Raw genomic sequence first — 20,034 nt, 5'->3', positions numbered from 1 at the left:
TCGTAACCCGCTAAATAATACCATCATTTCACTCATCGACTGATAAACTTGGTAACCTAGTAACCTGATCGACGGTCGTAACCCGCTAAATAATAATATTGCCCCACGAAAAACCTCACCGAACCTCCACGCGGTGTGGGTGGGTGGCTCGAACGGGTGGTGCATGGGTGTTTCTAACCTATGCAAAGGAAGGGACTAGCCATCTCTACAACAAAGGAAAGGCTCTAATAGCCTCTACTAACCTTAGAACTGCAGCATAACTGCTTTTCCCACAGGTAAATAGCACCTTCCGCAGGATACTAACACGCCCACATGACGTGTAACGCCAGGATTTGGTTTTGGATCGGACACTCAAAACAACGATAGAGGAGCGGTCTACACGCTCAAAGGCTACCAAGTCTCGTGTAACCCTAGGAGTCTAACACTTAACAGACTCTAACACGCTCACAGGCTTCCACGTCTCGTGTACCCTAGGATTTGGTTTTGGATCGGACACTCAAAGTCAAATTCAAAACAACGATAGAGGAACGGTATACAGTGACGTTACAGGAACATTGCATACTCCTACGAGTTGCACGTAGCAGGCCATGACCTCCCCTGGAAGTCCCTGTCTCTCCGTCGTTATCCCGGCGGGGTTGCACCAGGGGCGGTGGTAACAGAACTTCAAAACTCTCGGAGTCTGTTGTCGATATCTATAGGCGGTGCACGATAAAATAAACTTGCTCGGATTTTCAAAATTTTTGTACCATCGTTTTCTAGAGACTGTGAGAATTTTCACAGTACCAAATTTATCATACCTTTTTGGAATGATCAGTGAGTTTCGCCTAGGTGCCATATTTGATGGTGCGCGGCTTTTGGAGCAAAATTAGGCGTAAAAGTCGCGTAATTTGACGAAAATCGTTGATTTTTGTCGTATTATTCTGTCATATCTTCAGTTCCTGAACATGAATCATGCTGACAATTTGTCAGAACCTTTCAATCATACTTAACTACCGAACCTAATTTAGTTGGGAGAGATTGGCCTTGATTAAGAGGTCTAAAAATGACAAAATAGGTATAAATTCGTTGATAACTCAAATTCTGAGCATCGAAATTGCTCAAACTAAATTAGGTTCAGTAGAACAAAAGTGTTTACGTAAGCTGACCAAATTTCAACAAAATTGTTATATAATGGGAAGTATTATAACTTTTCGATTGTTTCCAAAATAATGTGCTGGCCGAAATAAGAGCTAAAAAACCATTCAATGGTCAGCGCGCGCGTCTTATTGTCGATGGCGCACTGCCTAATATCTATGTTTAATATATTTATGGTGTATAATTTGGGAGTCTCTCTCTCCGACCACAGGAGTTTGAGAATGGGGACGCGTTGTGAAAGCCATTGACCATTGTTAATGATTTGGCCCGGCGCGCTACTTCGTAGCTCGTGCCATCGGGAAGAAAGCGGCGCGCGCTACTTCGAAGAAATTTAGACGAGTAACATCCGTCAAGAAAGCCACCGTAAGGAAGGCTTACTGTCGACGCCGACCAATCAAAAGAAAAAAAAGAACCCGCTAAATAATACCATCATCTCGCTCATTGCCTGATAAACCTGGTAACCTAGTAACCTACCTTGGGTACCTTGGGTACCTTGGGTACCTTGGGTACCTTGGGTACCTTGGGTTCATTTCGGGCTAGCACGCCCAGGCCAAAACATCTTGCGTCTCCACCACCGAAGGTTACAACTTACAACCTGGTCATAATCCGCTAAATAATACCATTTGTACCCTAATTTTAAAAATGATTCTTCTTGTTATTTACACTTCTTGTAACACAATCCTTTATCTTCTGAATATTAGAGTAGACCTCAACGGTAAACTCTGAATATTAGACCTCGCCGGGAAACTTTGAATATTAGATCTAATTAATATTATTAAATATATTTGTGATCAGCTCTTTATCATGCTGCAATACTTTTACCTTCGAAAGTTCATATCAAATAAACCTTGATTTAGTGGAAAATTGTGGTGTTAATCAACTAACCAGTTATTTGTTGTAAACTAGATAATATTTGTTTCGATCAGGAAGCAACATAGCTCGCGAGTGGCCGAGTGGGGATCACAGAAAATTGATCATGAGGACGACATTTTCGCTCCTGATATATCTGGTAACTGTGAAAATAAACGCCGAATATTTTGAATATGGAGCTGGACCTTCTGAAACTGTACCTGACTTACCTATTTTTATAAGAAGTTTTGGTCCGACAGCAATACAGAAGATGACAGTGAGCAATTGTTCCCAAGTCCTTGTAAGGCGCTTCCTCAAAGAGAAATGTCTTATAAACAACAAGTGGTACTACAAGTGCATTAAATCTAATAGATTTTACAGAGTCACAATGAATACGTGTAAACAGACGGAATTTTCGAAGGTTTGTCCAAATGACACTACCTTCTACCAGGCGTGTGGTCACAGCTCTTGTCAAACTGCCATGAAATCCTCGGAATCGTTCCCCGCGAGAGAAACTAAGAAGTACAGAGAACCCTTCAACGTCATAAAAAGAGAAAATATTCAGGGATCAGTGTATGGTCCTAAGATTGCAGTATGTGGGGAACCAATTTGTATTTGGTCATCTACTTTATTCGATCCAATTCATTCCATAGGTAACCCTTACCATGCTGAATCATTACTAGCCTCAATGACTGCACGCTCAGGAGTGGGCAGAACGTTTAATAAAGAACGTTGGGATTTAGAACGGTGCTCAGACCCTAATGTTACATTTTGTGATAATGAAATTGGGGGAGTAAAAGTAGATCAGTACGGCTGCGAAAAAACCCCTCGGGTTTACAAGTGTGTTTCTGATCCTCCCTCTAAGGACAAAGTTATAGGAAAAGATTTAATGTGCGATAAAAAATGTGACTGTACACTTTGCGATGACGAAGCAAAATGTCACAACATGACTGTAGGGATTTTTTGTAAGAACCGGGATAATATAAATGTATACATTAAACCGTACAACCTATGTACTGGTCTGCCGAACATTTGTGCCAATAGATTCGATGAGCTAGTGTGCCGCAACACGGCGGAAACTTGCTATGGGCTTTACGATCAGTTCAGAGTACTAACTCCTAGGTCGAAATGCTCATTGCCCGATTCTGTGTTTAAGATGTGCGATAAGCAAAGAGATCAGATGAACTGTACTTATTCCACAATCAGCCCTCTGATATGCGATGTGAACGGCTACCCAACTACCATCTCCCTGCATGTCATCTGCAAAAACTTCGCTCTCTGTGATGACAATTTGGATGATGTCTGCATAGAAGCGGAGTTTCAGTGTAAAATACACAAGCACCAGTTATGCGATGGTGTCGGCGACTGCAATAACAGACATGACGAGAGCAAATTCTTCTGTGAGGATTTAGTTGCCACTGAAATAGGCTGTGTGAGAAGATTCTCTTACAACAAGTCTGTTACAAACATTCCTCGTCAATGGATCTTGGACGGGGTGGTGGATTGCATGAACAGTATAGATGAAGATCCTGCTGCATGGGCCAAGGAGTGCGGATCGGGGACTCGGGTAACACATTCGTTTACCGGTAAACGTGGCGCTATAGATTGCAGTCTGATAACTCAACTTAAGTGCCCTAAAACAGACAGTAGACTAAACTTAGATAGAGTGTGCTCAGGAATCTCTAATAACTGCGATTCTCAGGTATGCGTTGCTGCCCGGAAAGAATATGAGGTCATCAGTCAAGTGAAAATGAGACAAAATGTAAGTCTAACTTTGCTTTACTGTTTGCAAGGTTTAAGTAACCTTGAGAACCATGCGGGAAAGTGTTCTTACACTAGGCTTACTTATCAAACAAGAGTAGCGGGAATCGAAGATTCTTATGTAACCACTTCAGAAGTTTATGCCAAATCATATATCGATTGTAGACATCTGTTCGGAGAGTACCTTGTGTATGTTTCATGTGCTGGTCATTGTAATTTTGCAGCGGCCTGTCCTCTAAAACCACTGGTAGCATCTAACTGTCTGAACTTTCCGAAGTCCAAACTTGTTTTCTCGTTGGGGGAAGACGACACCTTATCTTTGGCAGTTGATGATGGCAAAAGATACAGCAAAGAGTACTTTGCCTGTAACAACGGGGTCTGTATTGAGTTTGAAAAAGTTTGCAACTTAGAGGATGATTGCAAAGATCAGTCTGATGAGGAAGACTGTATAAATAATTTCAAATGTAAATCAGGAGAGTTCATACCTCTCTCCAAGAAGTGCGACAGAATATTTGATTGCTTTGACATCTCAGACGAGTGTAATGAGGAGTGTGACCACCAGGTGAAGATGTTCAACTATTCTATATTGCTCGTTGTTGCGTGGCTTTTCGGGTCAGGTTCTATTATCTTGAACATCTTCGCTCTTTACCACGGACTTCTTAAAGGCACCAAACTAAAGAAAGATAAAGCACTGGTAAATAATTGCTTTGTTCTGATGATTACTGTTGGAGACTTGCTGCAAGGGTTGTTCTTGCTGATGCTAGCTGTAGTTGACAGTTTCTTTAACAAGAGCTCTTGCCAGACGCAGTTCGAATGGACTACCAGCAAGCTCTGTGTTTCTTTGGGAGTTTTATCCACTATCGGCTCTTTGGTATCCCTCTACTCAATGACAATCCTCAGCATCATCCGAGCTTCCACCATAAGATCGCTAGTTCCACCAGCGGACGGTTTGTCAAGAAAGAAAAAAGTATATCTATCAGCTGCAGTGTTGACAATATTTTTAGGTGCCCTTCTCTTCGCAATATTTCCAGAAATAACACTGGAGGATTATTTTGTTCAAAATCTGAACTATCAAAAAAATTCTCTTTTTGTTGGAGCCCCAAATAAGAGAAAGCACATGAAAATCTTCGAAGCTTACTTTGGTAGAATCTACAGTGGAATATCTTTACAGACTGAAATGCCTTGGAGAACTGTTCGGCACCTCGTTAGGGAAATGTTTGAAAACAACATCGTCACCGGAACTAGCATAGGTTTCTACGGGGAAAACGGTTTCTGTTTGTTCAGTTACTTTGTGAGAGGGAACACTCCTTACCGTTGGTTCTCTATGGCTGTTCTCTTTACAAATCTGGTGTGTGTGCTGATAATTGGAGGCTGTTACATCATGATCAGCATCTTCTCAAGAAATGTTTCAGGTGCTGTTGCAAAAAATAGGACCACAGAAGCTGCCAAAAGGAGCCGGAAACTTCAGAGGAAAATTACCATAATTATCTTAACAGATGTGCTGACGTGGCTGCCTTTCATCATAGTGTGCATCATCAACTTTACAGAGTTGATTGACACCTCAAACTTCTATTCTGTTTTTTGCATTTTCTTCCTCCCTATCAACTCGATTATCAATCCAATCGGGATATACGATGAGACTATAATTGAATATTTTAGGTTCGTTTTTAAGAAACTGAAGAAGTTGTGGCACAATTATTTGAACTGCTTTAATAAGCCACCAAAGCCGGATGAGATCGAAATGACCACCACAATACCCATCCCAATAGCCATCCCAACAGTCATCCCAACAGTCATCCCAACAGTCATCCCAACAGTCATCCCAACAGCCACCACAACAGCCATCCCAACAGCCAAAACAACAGCCATCCCAACAGCCACCACAACAGCCATCCGACCAGCCATCCGACCAGCCATCCCAACAGTCATCCCAACAGCCACCACAACAGCCATCCCAACAGCCAAAACAACAGCCATCCCAACAGCCATCCCAACAGCCATCCCAACAGCCATCCCAACAGCCACCACAACAGCCATCCCAACAGCCACCACAACAGCCATCCCAACAGCCACCACAACAGCCACCACAACAGCCACCACAACAGCCATCCGACCAGCCATCCGACCAGCCATCCCAACAGTCATCCCAACAGCCACCACAACAGCCATCCCAACAGCCACCACAACAGCCACCACAACAGCCATCCCAACAGCCACCACAACAGCCATCCCAACAGCCACCACAACAGCCACCACAACAGCCATCGCAACAGCCATCGCAACAGCCACCACAATAGGTGCATTGTTTCTTAGTTAAGTTTATTTAAATCATATTTTTGAATAAAAGCGAGAAAATTGTCACTGATGTTGGAGAGTAACCAGCTGGTTCTTTTTTCCAACAAGGAGAGCTACACAGTGTTTTTTTTGTTATCATAACTTTATTTCAATACAGCAACAATTGCTTATTGTCATTTGAAACTGGCGACATTTTTGATTAATTTATTGCGATTCTTCCTTCAGCATTTAGACAAAGCATATTATTGATTTCTCTTTATTTTACACGAATTAAAACCAAGCTTGTACGGTTATTTTGATACACGTTAGGTTCCAAACTAACAGGTGGAAGATTGAATGAGCTTTAATTTATAGTCTAAACCGTTCTAAAAATGTCGGTTATATTTTCTGAGATTCAGTTTTAGATTTTATGAACAGTCTCAAACCGCAGCGGCGCAATCCTTTGCTTTAAAGTTTCTGTCAGTGTTAGAGTATTTGTAATTTGTATAAGATTACTTAACATAAAACTCTTGTCATGGCGACCGTATGCAGAGCTCATGATATTCAAATATTATATTTGACATGCCGAAGAATGATAATCCGTGACCACTTATCCAAACGGGTGTGACTTAGTCACAGATTTCTGAGGAATTTTAGCGATGAATAGCGTGTGCTGACGCGGACAACCCCTGAAAACACCTTCGTCAAATATGTGAGATTATGTTAAAAGCAAGTCATTTCAGTTTAGCGGCTGCCGTTAGATCGTCACGACTTGCTTATATTATTTATTGCTTTTATTTGAAATGGGACACTTACCGTCTCCTCTTGCCGCTGCAAGTCGCTTATTTGTAACTTCCTTCAGGAGTAATTGTAGTCGAACTGTTAACTAATTATATTTCAGGAGCGCTAAATATGGCGGTTTTACATTCTTGTCAGAATGGCCTGCTGCTGTGGAATTTAACCGAGTGATGACAGTTCCTCCGCAGCCCACCAGTTCTTGCACGGAGAGTTTGTGTTGCACTTGCTGGTCGGCTTCTTCTTTAACTTTTTTATAAGTCCTCTCTTTCTTGGGATATTTTACTTGTTTATAATTATTATGTTGTGTAATACTCCAACAGTTCGTTTTACCGGTGTCAATATTACATAACATTATTTTGGAACAAACTGTAATTTAATCTTGGCCTTGCTGAATTGTAAATAATCAAATATATCGCCAAGTTTAGGCCTTAAAGTTAATAACGTTTGTTGGTGCTTAGTTTGCCTCCAGTTATTAAACTAGATTAGCAGTGTAAGTAACTTTATTCAATATAAAGTACATCCTGAACCTTTCCGCTAACCATTTACCTTGTTTTAACCTCGCGGCTGTATAATGCCAATCACAGCTTGCCACTACACCACGTGACCTAAGCTGGCCAATCAGCGGAGCCAAACTGGGAAGCCAGTGGATTTAACGCAACCTTTGCCGGATGCGTACTGTATTCTCTGCTGTGTATCACTTTGTGTTGGGATTCTTGTTACCTTTTTAATTCTGTTGTTTCCCCATATTTTCTAATAATCAAATTTTCGCATTTAACCTTTCAAGTTTCAAGGACTGACTCCCAGTTGATCTGTTTATTTCAAGTTTTCCTTCATTTATGCTTATAAAATCACATTTGATCACATTTAATTTTAATGTTGTTCTTTATTTACTAATAATGAACATTATTCAGAACTCAGGATGGGCGAAGAAAAGTCCGGCATGGTGAAGCCGAAGGAGTATGACTGGAAGGACTCAAACATGGCCCTGTTCGGGTCTGACACAGACCGAGCGGTGAAGAAGGACGCTGCTGGCAAGGAGCCAGCCTGGAAGAAGTGTGACGAGCCCAAAGTGGGATTGAAGATCTGGAGGATTGTGAAGTTCATTGTGACTGACTGGCCAGAAGAGGATTATAGCAGTTTCTACAGCGGAGACAGCTACATCATTCTCAACACGTGGCTGGAGCAGGACGAGATCAAGTATGATCTCCATTTCTGGATTGGTGAGTTCACCACATGCTTCCTTAACACTCATCACAGTGCAATCTGAAGTAGAATATAAAGAGCTTTCAATTTTATAGTTGTCCTTAAATCTCCGGTTGCCCCAATCTCCAGTGACCAATTGCCTCGGTAACGTGCGACTATTCCCCCCGTTGCCTCGGTAACGTGCGACTATTCCCCCGGTTGCCTCGGTAACGTGCGACTATCCCCCGGTTGCCTCGGTAACATGCGACTATTCCCCCCGGTTGCCTCGGTAACGTGCGACTATTCCCCCAGGAAAGCACTCTACACAAGATGAGTACGGAACTGCCGCCTATAAGACCGTTGAATTGGACACTTATCTGGACGACAAACCCATCCAACACAGGTAATATATAAGTTGTTGATACTATAAAGTTTACCTCTCAATTCTCATGCTAACTTTATCAATTTGAATCGTAAATGTCGTCACTTCAATTAAAAGAGCCATAGTATTAACAATATTTTGCAATAAATGGCTATGAATTGAGTCTCTGATAAACACCCTTGCTAAAATAATAGTAGGCAACACTTCCCAGGGAGGTTCAGGGTTACGAGTCTGACTTGTTCATGACCTACTTCAACGGCATGATCTCCATTATGGAGGGAGGAGCTGAGACTGGTTTCAGACACGTGCCTCCAGAGTGCTACGAGCCAAGACTTCTCCAACTGGTGGGCGGTCGTACTGACGTTGTGGTTAGTTAATACCTTAATAGTAGTTACTTGTCTCGGTATTTTCATACCGTGACGGTTTGTCGACTATTTCAGTCAAAATGCTTATTGATATCAATTGCTTAATTGCTTAATTAATCGCTTAAAATTGCATAACCAAATTGCAAATAACTGTAATCTAATTTCTCCTTTTCACCAGGTTAAGGAGGTTGGAATGTGGAAGGAACGAATCAACTCTGATGACGTGTTCGTCCTTGACGCTGGTCTCCGAATTCTCCAGTTCAACGGTAAAAACGCCAATAAAGACGAGCAAATGAAAGGAGCTCAATACTGCGCTAAACTGAGGAGTGACCGACCCAAGGCCAAGATGGAGGTTTCCGATGAGGATTGTGATGGAACCAGGCTGATCATGAAGTCGCTCCGGGACGGGGGTCCACCTAAAGAGGAGAATGTGGTATGCAAACTTGTTTTGTCCAGTTTTATTAACATTTCAATCACCCAATGCAATAACTGTACTTTGGGTAACTTCTAACGTGTGAGTTGGAGTATGTTTGGATATTTTAAGTTCTGTGTCTGCAGCGATACGAGGCTAAACCCGAAGACAGGGTTGTGCTGAGACTCACCGAGAAGGCTGACAAGAGCTACGACTTCGCTGAAGTTGGCAAGGGAGCAGACCTTGAGGGACTCGTCCTCGACCAAGGAGACGTTTATATTGTCGATACTGGTAGGTTATCTCTTATTTCTAGTAACGTTTGTAGTTTGTTACTTTAGTGACTTTAATGTTTTATTTTCAAAGTAAAATATCAGAATGGTTGCTCGTTGTTCGAGTTATCTTCAGTGGTAACGAATAAATGATATTTTTAATCCATGTAAATATTCGTTACTAAAATCCTCTTCTTGGCCAGGTGCCCATTGTTACGTATGGATTGGAACCGGAGCTAGTGACGGAGAGAAAGCTAACGGCTTCTCTTACGCATCCACCTACCTGGCCCACTCCAGCCACCCCTTCTGCCCTATCTCCATCCTGGTTCAGGAGACGGACCTACCCTGTAAACAGGAGACCATCGGAAAGAAATAAACACTCCTCGTCGCTTATAGGTGTAACTGTTTCTGGTCTCTGTTCATAAATGAACTTTCAAAAACCTTGTAATTGTATTGGACTATTGAAGTAAAACGGCAATATTTTAACCTTAAATAACGAATTAATTGAAGATAATGACTGACATTTAATTGTAATATATAAACTTTAAAGAGTATTTTTTTAGATTTTGGTGTATGATAACAATTCTTGAGATTTATAAACATAACTTTATCATCAAAACCTAGTTAATTTTGTTGATATTATGATAAAATAAACAAAGAACTCAAAAGTTAGAACTTGATTGATTAAAAGCTAGTTTTAAGCCAATTGAAATTTGGACCTCTTGCTCCAACGGTGTCCACCTAACTGATGCGTATCATATCATAGATATAGCTTGTCCATCAAGTCCAGACCTAGAGGTCTGCTTGGTAACCATTGCTGGTGGTTCCTGTACTCTTTTAGCACGTGCCTTTTTAGCACAACAACAAAGTCTCTTAATAATATTTATTAAACAAGAGCAACATGAGCAGACCCTAGCCAGCACCAGAGCCAGCACCAGGGTCACCAGGATGACTACACTCATGATCACCCCTTCGGCGGTGCTCATACCCCCTCTGAACCACTCCACAGGGTTAGTGTACTTCATCCAGGCTCGGGGGTTGAAGAAGGAGTCCACCACCCCTGCTTCGTATTCTACTTCCGCCTCATCTCCCCTGTTCTTGTCTTCGAACCTAAACCAAATAGTTTTTACTAAACAGTCATGTCAATTAGACTATTTGTTGGTGTTTGTTTGACTGTTTGGTGACTGTTTATATTGACAAACAATCCTGGACAGAGAGGAAATAATAATATTCGCAGGCAAACAAGATTGTTACTGGTCAGTAATTTCTCCTCCGAAAGTTTCTTCAGATGGTTAGTTAGTAGTTACCTGTCACCATCCTGGACGGTGCAGCTGACGATTTTACATTGTTTATTTTTACCCCACAGTACCGAGAGACAAACTTCCAGGGTCATCACTTCTGAGCACGGTGAGGTGATCTGGAGAATGAGCCGTTAGAATCGTGAAACAGAAAGTGAAGACAGAAAGTGAAACAAAACAAATATTTCCAGGGATCTCATATCTGGGGAGTAGTTAGAAATGAGTAACCTTTAATTGCGGGATTGAGTAGCTGTGGGAGGGTAAATGTTCTCACAATTAAAACTACAAGCTCAACTATAAGTTATACTATAAATTCTACATCCTGAACATGAGGGCGTTGTGGATTCAACACCGGCCAGGATAAGAGTACACTTTCTTTACAGATTATATAATAATACAAATTACAACATTGGATATGAGCAGCTGACGTTGTTCCTAACTTTGTCCTAATATAAAACGTATGAATTATTGCAATTCATGACCGCTTGTGCAACCTTTTTATAAATGCAGTCAGTGCTTAGAAAGTTTGGTCCTTGTGTATCTTTATATATTTATTGTTTTTGCCTCCAGCTGGATAAACAGTAAACTTACATCAGTTCGGTGCGTCACGCTAGCATTTTCAATATTCTTCTCGTGGCAAACAGTCTCTTATTTAAATCATATTCTGATTTACAGAGCTAATCCCCTTTTATTGTAACTAACATGAAAACAGACAATAAAACTATCTATGAAATCAAAGATGATGCAGGAAGATCACTGTTGATGCTATGGAACGTATTTGTTCTAACAGTGTCACTTGTCGGGGACAGGATCATATTGATAGCAACCATCAAATATAAAGCCATCAAACTCCACAAAGTAATGATAACAGTAACCTGACTAACACGTGCCTTCCTCCGCAAAACCATCCATAATCTATTCCACTAATCTAATTTAATCTTATACTAATCTAAAATATGACTACGTTAAAGGACCAGTTAACTGAAAAATTTGTAGTCTCCAATTTGGCTAAGATTTAAATCAGCTGTGACAAACTGGTAAAGAATCGTATCGTCGAAAGAACCAACTCTCTAGCGTACGTGTAACGCGTGTTATTGCAATAATAAGCTGTGGCCTCGTGACGTCATAAAGTCCCTCAGTGCGCGCTTGCATAGCGTAATTTACATTACAAATGTTTATCATCGTCAATAAAACACGTGTGACGCAGTGATATAGGTTCTTGAACAGTGGCGGGTGAATGTACGATTAGAAAGTTTCTGCTATTACAACTTATGTCATATGTGATAATTTTAGATTGTTTTCATTGCTTAATTACACAAGCAGCTAGGGAGACTGTACCGATTATTTTTCCCCAGTCCATGAAACTCTAACGAATTTAGAAACGATCTAGATAAGTAGGAGTTTGTTCAATTCCGAGAGCAATTATATTTATAGCATAGCGAAATTTATAACTATAATCCGCATGTGTCAGCCAGTACAGGAGACAAAAAGTCTGGCTACTTTACGGCCGTTCCTCTGGGACCATTAGTAGAAGTAGCTTCTATCAGAACAGTGCCGTGGGAACAGAATTCCCGCCAAAATACCCGGTCTCGGGTTTACCAAACAGTAATACTGTTCGGAGTGTACGGTGTGCAGTGTGTTTTGAATTAGACTTACGGCTTACCTAGTTGTTATCCTAATTGCATTATCATCGGTACATAACATAAATAAACTACTGGTAAGTTTAAATACCAAGTGCAAACGTGTTCAGTCAATCGACCCACTGAACAATTATAGAAATTCCAAGACCCTATTATTCTCTGGCCATATATTACGGCACGATCGATTGTTAGATGGCTAAACGACCAACGTTATAATCTATACAATTCTAAAACTATGAGCTAGCACTTTAATCTAAAAACACACTTTTGATATTACTCCTGATTTTTACATTTCACGTAAAACATTGTTATGTCGCCACAAGTTGATCATGGACACTAACAGCTTAATTTGAGATAGATGACTTATGAGTTTCTCTAAAGTTAACTCTTAAGTTGTGTACTCCAGTCATTTATGGAAATTTATGGAAATGAACCTGCAAATGTTCAAATACTCACGAAACTTTGCACAGACCTTCCTGAAGGTATGAATAAACGATTTTCGAGACATTTTTTTGACCGTGGAGAAAACCCAGGAGGGCCACGCCCATATTGACCCAATAACGTAACCGACCCCTTGCTTCTGAAGGTCGTAGAGACTTCAAAATAGGCTTAAACGAAGCCGCATATGCATGTTTATATAGGAGTTATTGAGCAACACATGGCCTAAAATCCTTACTTTTCGAGAAATTTGCCAAAAACCATTTTGGGCGTGGTGCTGAGCCCATTTTCGATAGGATCGTGATAGAGTCTTTAGACAGGGTGCAAAAGAACCGCAATGAGCATATTAATATATGACTTACGAACAAACATATGCCTTAAAGTGCTTACTTTTTCAGTTATTGGCGAAAAACTGATTTATGGTTCCAGAAATCATGCAAAACTATGGGTATCTGGTAACTTGGGCTATGAAGGCCCTAAAGGTTTTTAAATGTGTGCAAATTGTGCAGAATGGCCATGTTTATATACAACTTATGAAGCAACATGTACCCTAAATTACTTACTTTTCGAGTTATTTGGGGGAAAAGATTGTATTATGTCCATTTTCTACCTGTAAAATACAGTCTCACGAGCTCTTCTGCGCGCGTGAGGGACTTTATGACGTCATCGCCAAAATAATACAAACGCTATTTACACGCGTTAGAGAGCAGTTAGAGATTTAGGAATTTCGACTCGTTGCTTAGTTTGCTATTTGTCACAATCTGTCAGAATATGAGGATAACTTTTTTTTCAGTTAACTGGTCCTTTAAAACTGCTGCAACCAGCCTACATATTACACTAAAGTAATGATAACAGTAATGCAGCACCTGGCAATCAGTGACCTTCTCGTAACTGTAACCAGAGTATTCCCCGTCACTTTAGCGTTAATCACTGATAGGTGGGTTATGGGAGAACTGTTTTGCCACGTCCAGTTCAATATTGCACTGCTGTGTGGGCTGGGGACCGTGTTCCTGACATCTGCATTAGCCACCTTGAAACTGATAACCATCAAGTACCCTCTGAAAACTGGTGCTTGGTCAACCCGGTTAGGACATACTATCTGTTGTGCACTTTGGCTTCTTGCACTTTGCTGCGTTACCCCAATACTAGTGGTAAACTTCTTTTACATAAGATAAACAATTACCTTCAGCTACATGTTCTACAGCTGTAACTACGACTACTACTCGACCAGTGTTCCGGCCTGGTATTCCCAGTATTTTGTGTGGTTTATCACCATCATTGCTATCCTCTCCAACATTACAGTAGTAGCTACATCCATTCTCCTCTTGGTGGTGGCTTGGAGGGCTGGATCCCGGCACGGGGAGACAGTGAGGTGGGAGGGTGTGGTCACAGTGCTGCTAACCGTGGGGATTTACTTCCTCTCGTCCCTGCCTTTCAGTGTCGTGTTTGGAGGCATGTTCATGGGGTTGCAGTACAGCAACACTACACTTCGGGCAGTGCTGAAACTACAAAACCTAAATGTGATGGCCAATTTCTTCATTTACTCACGTCTCACTCACTGTGCAAAGTTTCAGACGTTTTTAAAAAACTAAACTTTTCTCCTTTATGAGATCGTTTACGCAACAAAGACCACGGCCCGTCGAAGACAAAAACCCTTCAAAAACTACATCCTCATCACAAATCCAATCCTAAACAGACACTCGGCCCATCAAGACAGGATCTTTTTAAAGAACAAGGTGAAGTAGTAGTACAAGGATTGCAGCTGGAAGAGCTGGCCCGGAGAAACGAATTAAATGTTAAAGACACAGCTGTTTGGTGAAACAGTCCCATAACTTTGAAACTTTTTTGAGTGGTGTTGAATGTTGAATCCAGTTTTATTTTTAAATAACAATTTGCTTGTACAGTATTCTTGTTTTCCTGTCGACCCAACCAAACCAAACATACCAAACCACAATTTGAAGAATGATAATGGCCTTGTACTAGTCACTTACTTGTACTAGTCACTTACCTGAACAGTTGTTTGGAAAGTGGTATCAGTGTGACGGGAGGGTATCACCACTGAGAAAGAATCATTGTAAACTGTGCCGTGGAGTGTACCACGACCTCCCAGTATTGTTAGATCTATGAACCTGATGTGAAGTTATAATGATTGATCGGAAATCAGAATCTACCGGTTAAAAATCCTGCAATAATTCAAGAAAACAACAAATTTCAAGAAAACAACAAATTTGTATTTAAATCAATTATAGCTACAATTTGAAAAACTTTAAAGACGGGACCGAAATTTAAATAACACTGAACGAGATGCATGTGTGCACTGTGCAGTTATATGGTATCATTTGTAGACTGCAGAATTTTAAAAGTTGACAACTGTTGTGGGTATTTTAAAAGTCTAACCTGTTTGAACTTGAATCAAGGGTGTAGAGTCCTGTAAAATTGTTAAAAGTAGATGGTTCCGTGAAGAATCTGATCTGTTGGAAGTCACTCCTAGTCTCCAGGCGGATGTCTATAGTTAGCTCCAGGTTAGAGTTTCTCTTTTTAAGCTCTACTGTTGACTGTTTGGGGTATCTCACTGCTTCCAAGAAGGTTTCCTGGTGCTTATCTGCTAAAAGCTTCGCCCTGAGAATTAACAATTAGAAATTAGAAAATTAGAATTAGGGCGAGTGGAAATAAAGCAAGATAAAACATCCAAATGATATTTGGGCTTTTCCTTTTCAGTTTTAAAATTGTATATCCATAGTTTCGCTCAAGTACATACTTATCTTGATGGCTAGAACGTATGTCGTATACTTGGTTGAAAGTCTTAGCTCTAAGAAAATAAAGATAATTTATACTAAGGCCTGCCAACAACTTGGTATGGTCAGAAGAGATGGCCATATTGTCATTGATCAGAAACGTCGCCGGGCGCTTTACCTCTCCCTGGTTCGTAGCCAATTTGAAAATTGTTCCATTATCTGGCGCCCTTGTAATAAATCACTTAGTGATAAATTAGAAAGTCTCCAAAAGAGAGCTATTAAATGGATTCTGTCTGAAGAGGGCCGCAGTTATCCACCTGAGCAATATGTCAAAAAGTGCAAGCTTGTCGAAATTCTCCCTTTGTCTCAAAAGTTTGACTTGAATGATCTTATTTTTTTCCACAAAGTTCTGAACAATTTAATTCCTGTATCGCTGCCTCACTATCTCTCTTTATATCAAGGCACTTCTCGACTAAGACCTTGCCACCTCGACAGTCTGTCTATTGTGTCATCAATTTTACCTAAGTTAAGTCAGAATTCACACACCATATGTATTATGTACCTCAAATAGCCCGCTGGCAAAATCATTCTTCTACAGAACCCATATACTGTGGAATGGACTCCCTTTACAGGTAAGACAGATTGTGTCTACTAGTCTTTTCAAAGCTGAGGTCACTAAGCATCTATGGAAATGTTTATTGGATAGTGAAACAACAGCCTAGCCTAGTCTCTTTGCTCCCCATATTATTATTATTTTTGTTTAATTAATTTTTTTATCTACCTTCCTATACTTTCAACATCATATTTAGTTGACCTAGTTTATATTCTTATTTTATTTTACCCTTTTCAGTTTTTAGATGATTTATGTTATTTGCATGCTCATGTTATAATAGAGTTTGAAGCATTGTTGCGTTTTGGGGCTTTGTAATACTATGACGGCATTGCTTTGAATTTGAATTTCCGATGATTTTGATTTTCACTTTCAGTGCTATGTAACCTGGCAGTAACGTTGTAAAGGACTTTGAGGGGGTCTGTAGTCCCCCCGCATAGTATGTTTGTGTTTCACTGATTTATAAATATCTCCGGGATTTCGACGCGGGATCATATTATCACTCAGCCCGGCCCGCTGTTAGATAAACATCTCAAGGTGATATCATCCCGCCCCGGAAATTTGTATAAACCCGGCCCGCTTTTTAGTCGTAACTGATGTTTATCATTCAATTCTCCGACTTACAATAATCAATGATACTGTTGATTAGAACTCGATAATAGTAGAACAGTTAGACGCGCGATCACGTGGGCGCGTCACGTGCGTACCACGTGCCACCAATAGCATACGCCGAGTCTATACCACGTGACACGAAAGCGCACCACGTGATATGAAACATCGTAACCGTCCACTTCTTTTACACGCAAATTCCTGGGAACGTTGCCAAAGCAGCTAATTCTTGGAATTTCTCCAACGCGTGGCGTGAGAAGTTGGCGACTAGCCAGCTACCCTTGTCCGTGCCCTAAAAATAGTATTGTTTTGCTTGCTCTCCTTCCAGCTCTTGTTCCTGCTAACGTTCAAGCTATTGCTCCACTATGACAGATCGGTTTGACATTCAGATTGATGAACTGCTTTCCAATCGTGTTCCGGACAGTACAGTTAGAGTCAACAACTGGGCTCTAAACAAATTTAATTCTTGGCTTCAGTCATCCAGATTTGCTCGTGACTTCAATGACTTTGACCAAATTCCTGTTCAACGACTCAACTACATTTTAGAGTGCTTTCTTGTTTCTGTTGGATTTGACTTGAAGATTTCGAAATAAGAAGATATTCCGAAATAAAAACTATTTTATCACTCTCTTCTAAAGTATAAATCCCTTGTCGAAATCGCCGGAGATAATTATAATCCATAAACACTTCACGCTCAGGGCTAAATAAATGTAATCCCTCAGCTGGCGCTTCGGGATTACATATTAACACAAAACTCGTGCGCTGCGCGCACTCGTATGTGTTTATCAGATCATCCCGCTAGCGCGGGATGATCTGTTATATAAACCCTTTGCGTGGCGGGTTTATGTTATTGTAAACTGAAGACGTAAATAACACTTCACCCGCACACCTTCTCACACATTAATGACCATATCAGACCTGTATCTAATGTATCTGGAATTTGACGTATTGAAATACCAATTTTGACTATATATCCACAGTTATTCACCATGGATTTGTTTGTTATTAAATAGTTTTTCATAAATTTTTGGATTTAGATTAATTCGATGTAATGGGTCCAAGTTACTGCGGACATAGTTCACTATGTGTTTACCGTGTTTGGGTGCCCATCATATTTTACAGATGGGGGTGATATTTTGAACGATTCTATTTTATATTCATCTATTGCTGTACTCTGTAAAATTTGAAAAGTATTTAATAAAATTTTTTGAAGAACCTCTTACCCTGGTGGATAGAGACCGTTGTAGTTGGAGAACTGGCTCACGTCCGTAATGTCCAGTACACTGTCCACGCAGCTTCTTACCTCGACAGAAAACGCTTTCCTTACCTCACGGGGGTCCCAATCTAGCCCTGTAGCGTTCCATTTAATCCACCCTGAGGGGAAGGTTTTAGTAATCTAGCCCTGTAGCGTTCCATTTAATCCACCCTGAGGGTCGTGTTTTATCAGCTGCAAACTATAAAATTTGACACTGTGTTAGATATCCGTAATTCACTGTATTCTGTGAAGTATTTTTCAGTCACCTTATCGTAAAGCTACACTACCAGTGCATGTAGTGGCTTCGTTAGTTATAACAATAAAACAGTGGGAAAGGAAATTGGTATTTTCACGAAGTAACCGAAGCGTGCTTCATCATTGATGCCGTACGTGATGCCGTACGTGATGCCGTATGTGATGTTATTAATTAGATTACAGTGTCCAATAAAGCTTTTTGAAAGTGAAAATCTTTTAATAAGTTGATTGTTTCTCTCAATTATAAGCTATTCATGCATCAATGTGCACAGAACTGTACTGCATCGGCTCTTTCGCTAAACCTTGCACAAGAAAATCCATCCAACAGACTAGGAAAGGTTACGATGACTGAGGCAAAAATGTAACATAAAACTTCGTCGCAAAACTTGCAGATTTAAGTGCACTAAACAGACCGATTTAAGTTTACTAAACTTTCCGAGTCACTTTAAGTGCACTAAACATACCGAGTTTATCAATGCTGTAAGACTTCTCATCATTAATCTGAACGTTGGTAAGCACGTCCTTGTTATTGTAACCCCCAAAGTACCAGCCGGAGAGGGAGAGACCCACTGGAGACCCTGTCTTGGATACCTTAACAATCATGTCACCCATCGTCGTGAAGTGAGACGCTCTGAAATGGAAGGTTTTGAATCAGGAACAGCATTATTTATCGACTGGTCTTGAAGAAAATGAATTTGGTTTTTAAGCAAACTCGGTGAGATTCTGTTCGTGCTTACGTTGAAAAGTTGCACAACTTACTCGTTCACTGGTCTGTACTCTTGCTTAATCAACGTTTTAGATTTTAAATCATATTCTTCTATACTCAGGTTGAATGTTGAGGTGTACGAGTTTTCTTTTATGTAGAATGCCTCATACATATGCTCAGTGAATTTGGATCCTGAAATGAAACATAGAATGAACTTCTCGATGCATGGTTAGTAACCATTGGTTACCCGCTTGCGCCGATAATAATGCATTAACATTTGACAAGGATGAGTTTTGACGATAACATTAATAAAACGTATATTTTCAATTCGGAATATTTCATTGCTCGTCTTGGAATTAATGAGTATCAAAATGAACAACATTTGCCGATGGTCTTTTTATTGATTAAAACAATGAAATTCAACAAACATTTCGTGTTTACCACTGACACAGGGTACATTATCCTCACCTACTATTGAACAACACACTAGTCCCTCATTTTGGAAAAGTCTAAAACAAGAGTTCTTGGTTCCTTTGCTGTGATTGGGCCAGGATTTCTCCACACAAAGTCCGTCCTCAGGTTTACACTTGTCTTTGTCTGCGTTGCATGTGGCTTGTTTTATTGAAGAGGGACAGTGACATGAACATCTTCCACTCAACTTCGGCTGTACAAACCTGAGAACAGTTCCAACTTTTCCAGTTACCAAAATTATAATCGATTATTAACATTGCAGATTGTGAGGCTTTTAATAAGCTCACTGTGGCTTGTAAAAGGGTTGGGCCTGGGAATCGGGGAAGGGCTGGTCTTAAATTGAAAAAGAAGCCTGTTAATTTGGCATCAGTAAATTTGACGAATAATTACTCTGATACTGAAATAGCTAACAGCTAACATTTGAAATCGGTTCAGATCTGATTAGTGTATTCCACTCACATGTATCCACATGTATAATGTATAATGTATAATGTATAATTTATAATGTATAATATATAATGTATAATGTATCCACATGTATAATGTATCTAAAAGGGTTCAGACCTGTACTTCTTATCTCTGTACTCGAAC

General features: G+C 40.4%; 1 protein-coding gene across 1 annotated transcript; it reads left to right on the top strand.

Moving 5' to 3' along the window:
* Window positions 1-7,700: 7,700 nt before the first annotated feature.
* Window positions 7,701-10,045, top strand: LOC134813780 (gelsolin-like protein 2). The gene is made up of 6 exons (XM_063821664.1): window positions 7,701-8,036; window positions 8,311-8,401; window positions 8,592-8,748; window positions 8,924-9,178; window positions 9,304-9,448; window positions 9,630-10,045. The coding sequence occupies exons 1-6, from the start codon at window positions 7,736-7,738 to the stop codon at window positions 9,800-9,802; spliced, it is 1,122 nt and encodes a 373-aa protein (XP_063677734.1). The 5' UTR covers window positions 7,701-7,735; the 3' UTR covers window positions 9,803-10,045.
* Window positions 10,046-20,034: the final 9,989 nt, after the last annotated feature.

Source organism: Bolinopsis microptera, chromosome 1 (genome assembly GCF_026151205.1).
Source record: "Bolinopsis microptera isolate Bmic1 chromosome 1, MBARI_Bmic_1.0, whole genome shotgun sequence".
Classification (NCBI taxonomy): Eukaryota; Metazoa; Ctenophora; class Tentaculata; order Lobata; family Bolinopsidae; genus Bolinopsis; species Bolinopsis microptera.
The sequence above is the reverse complement of the archived record's forward strand: the minus strand, read 5'-3'. Positions and strand labels throughout refer to the sequence as shown.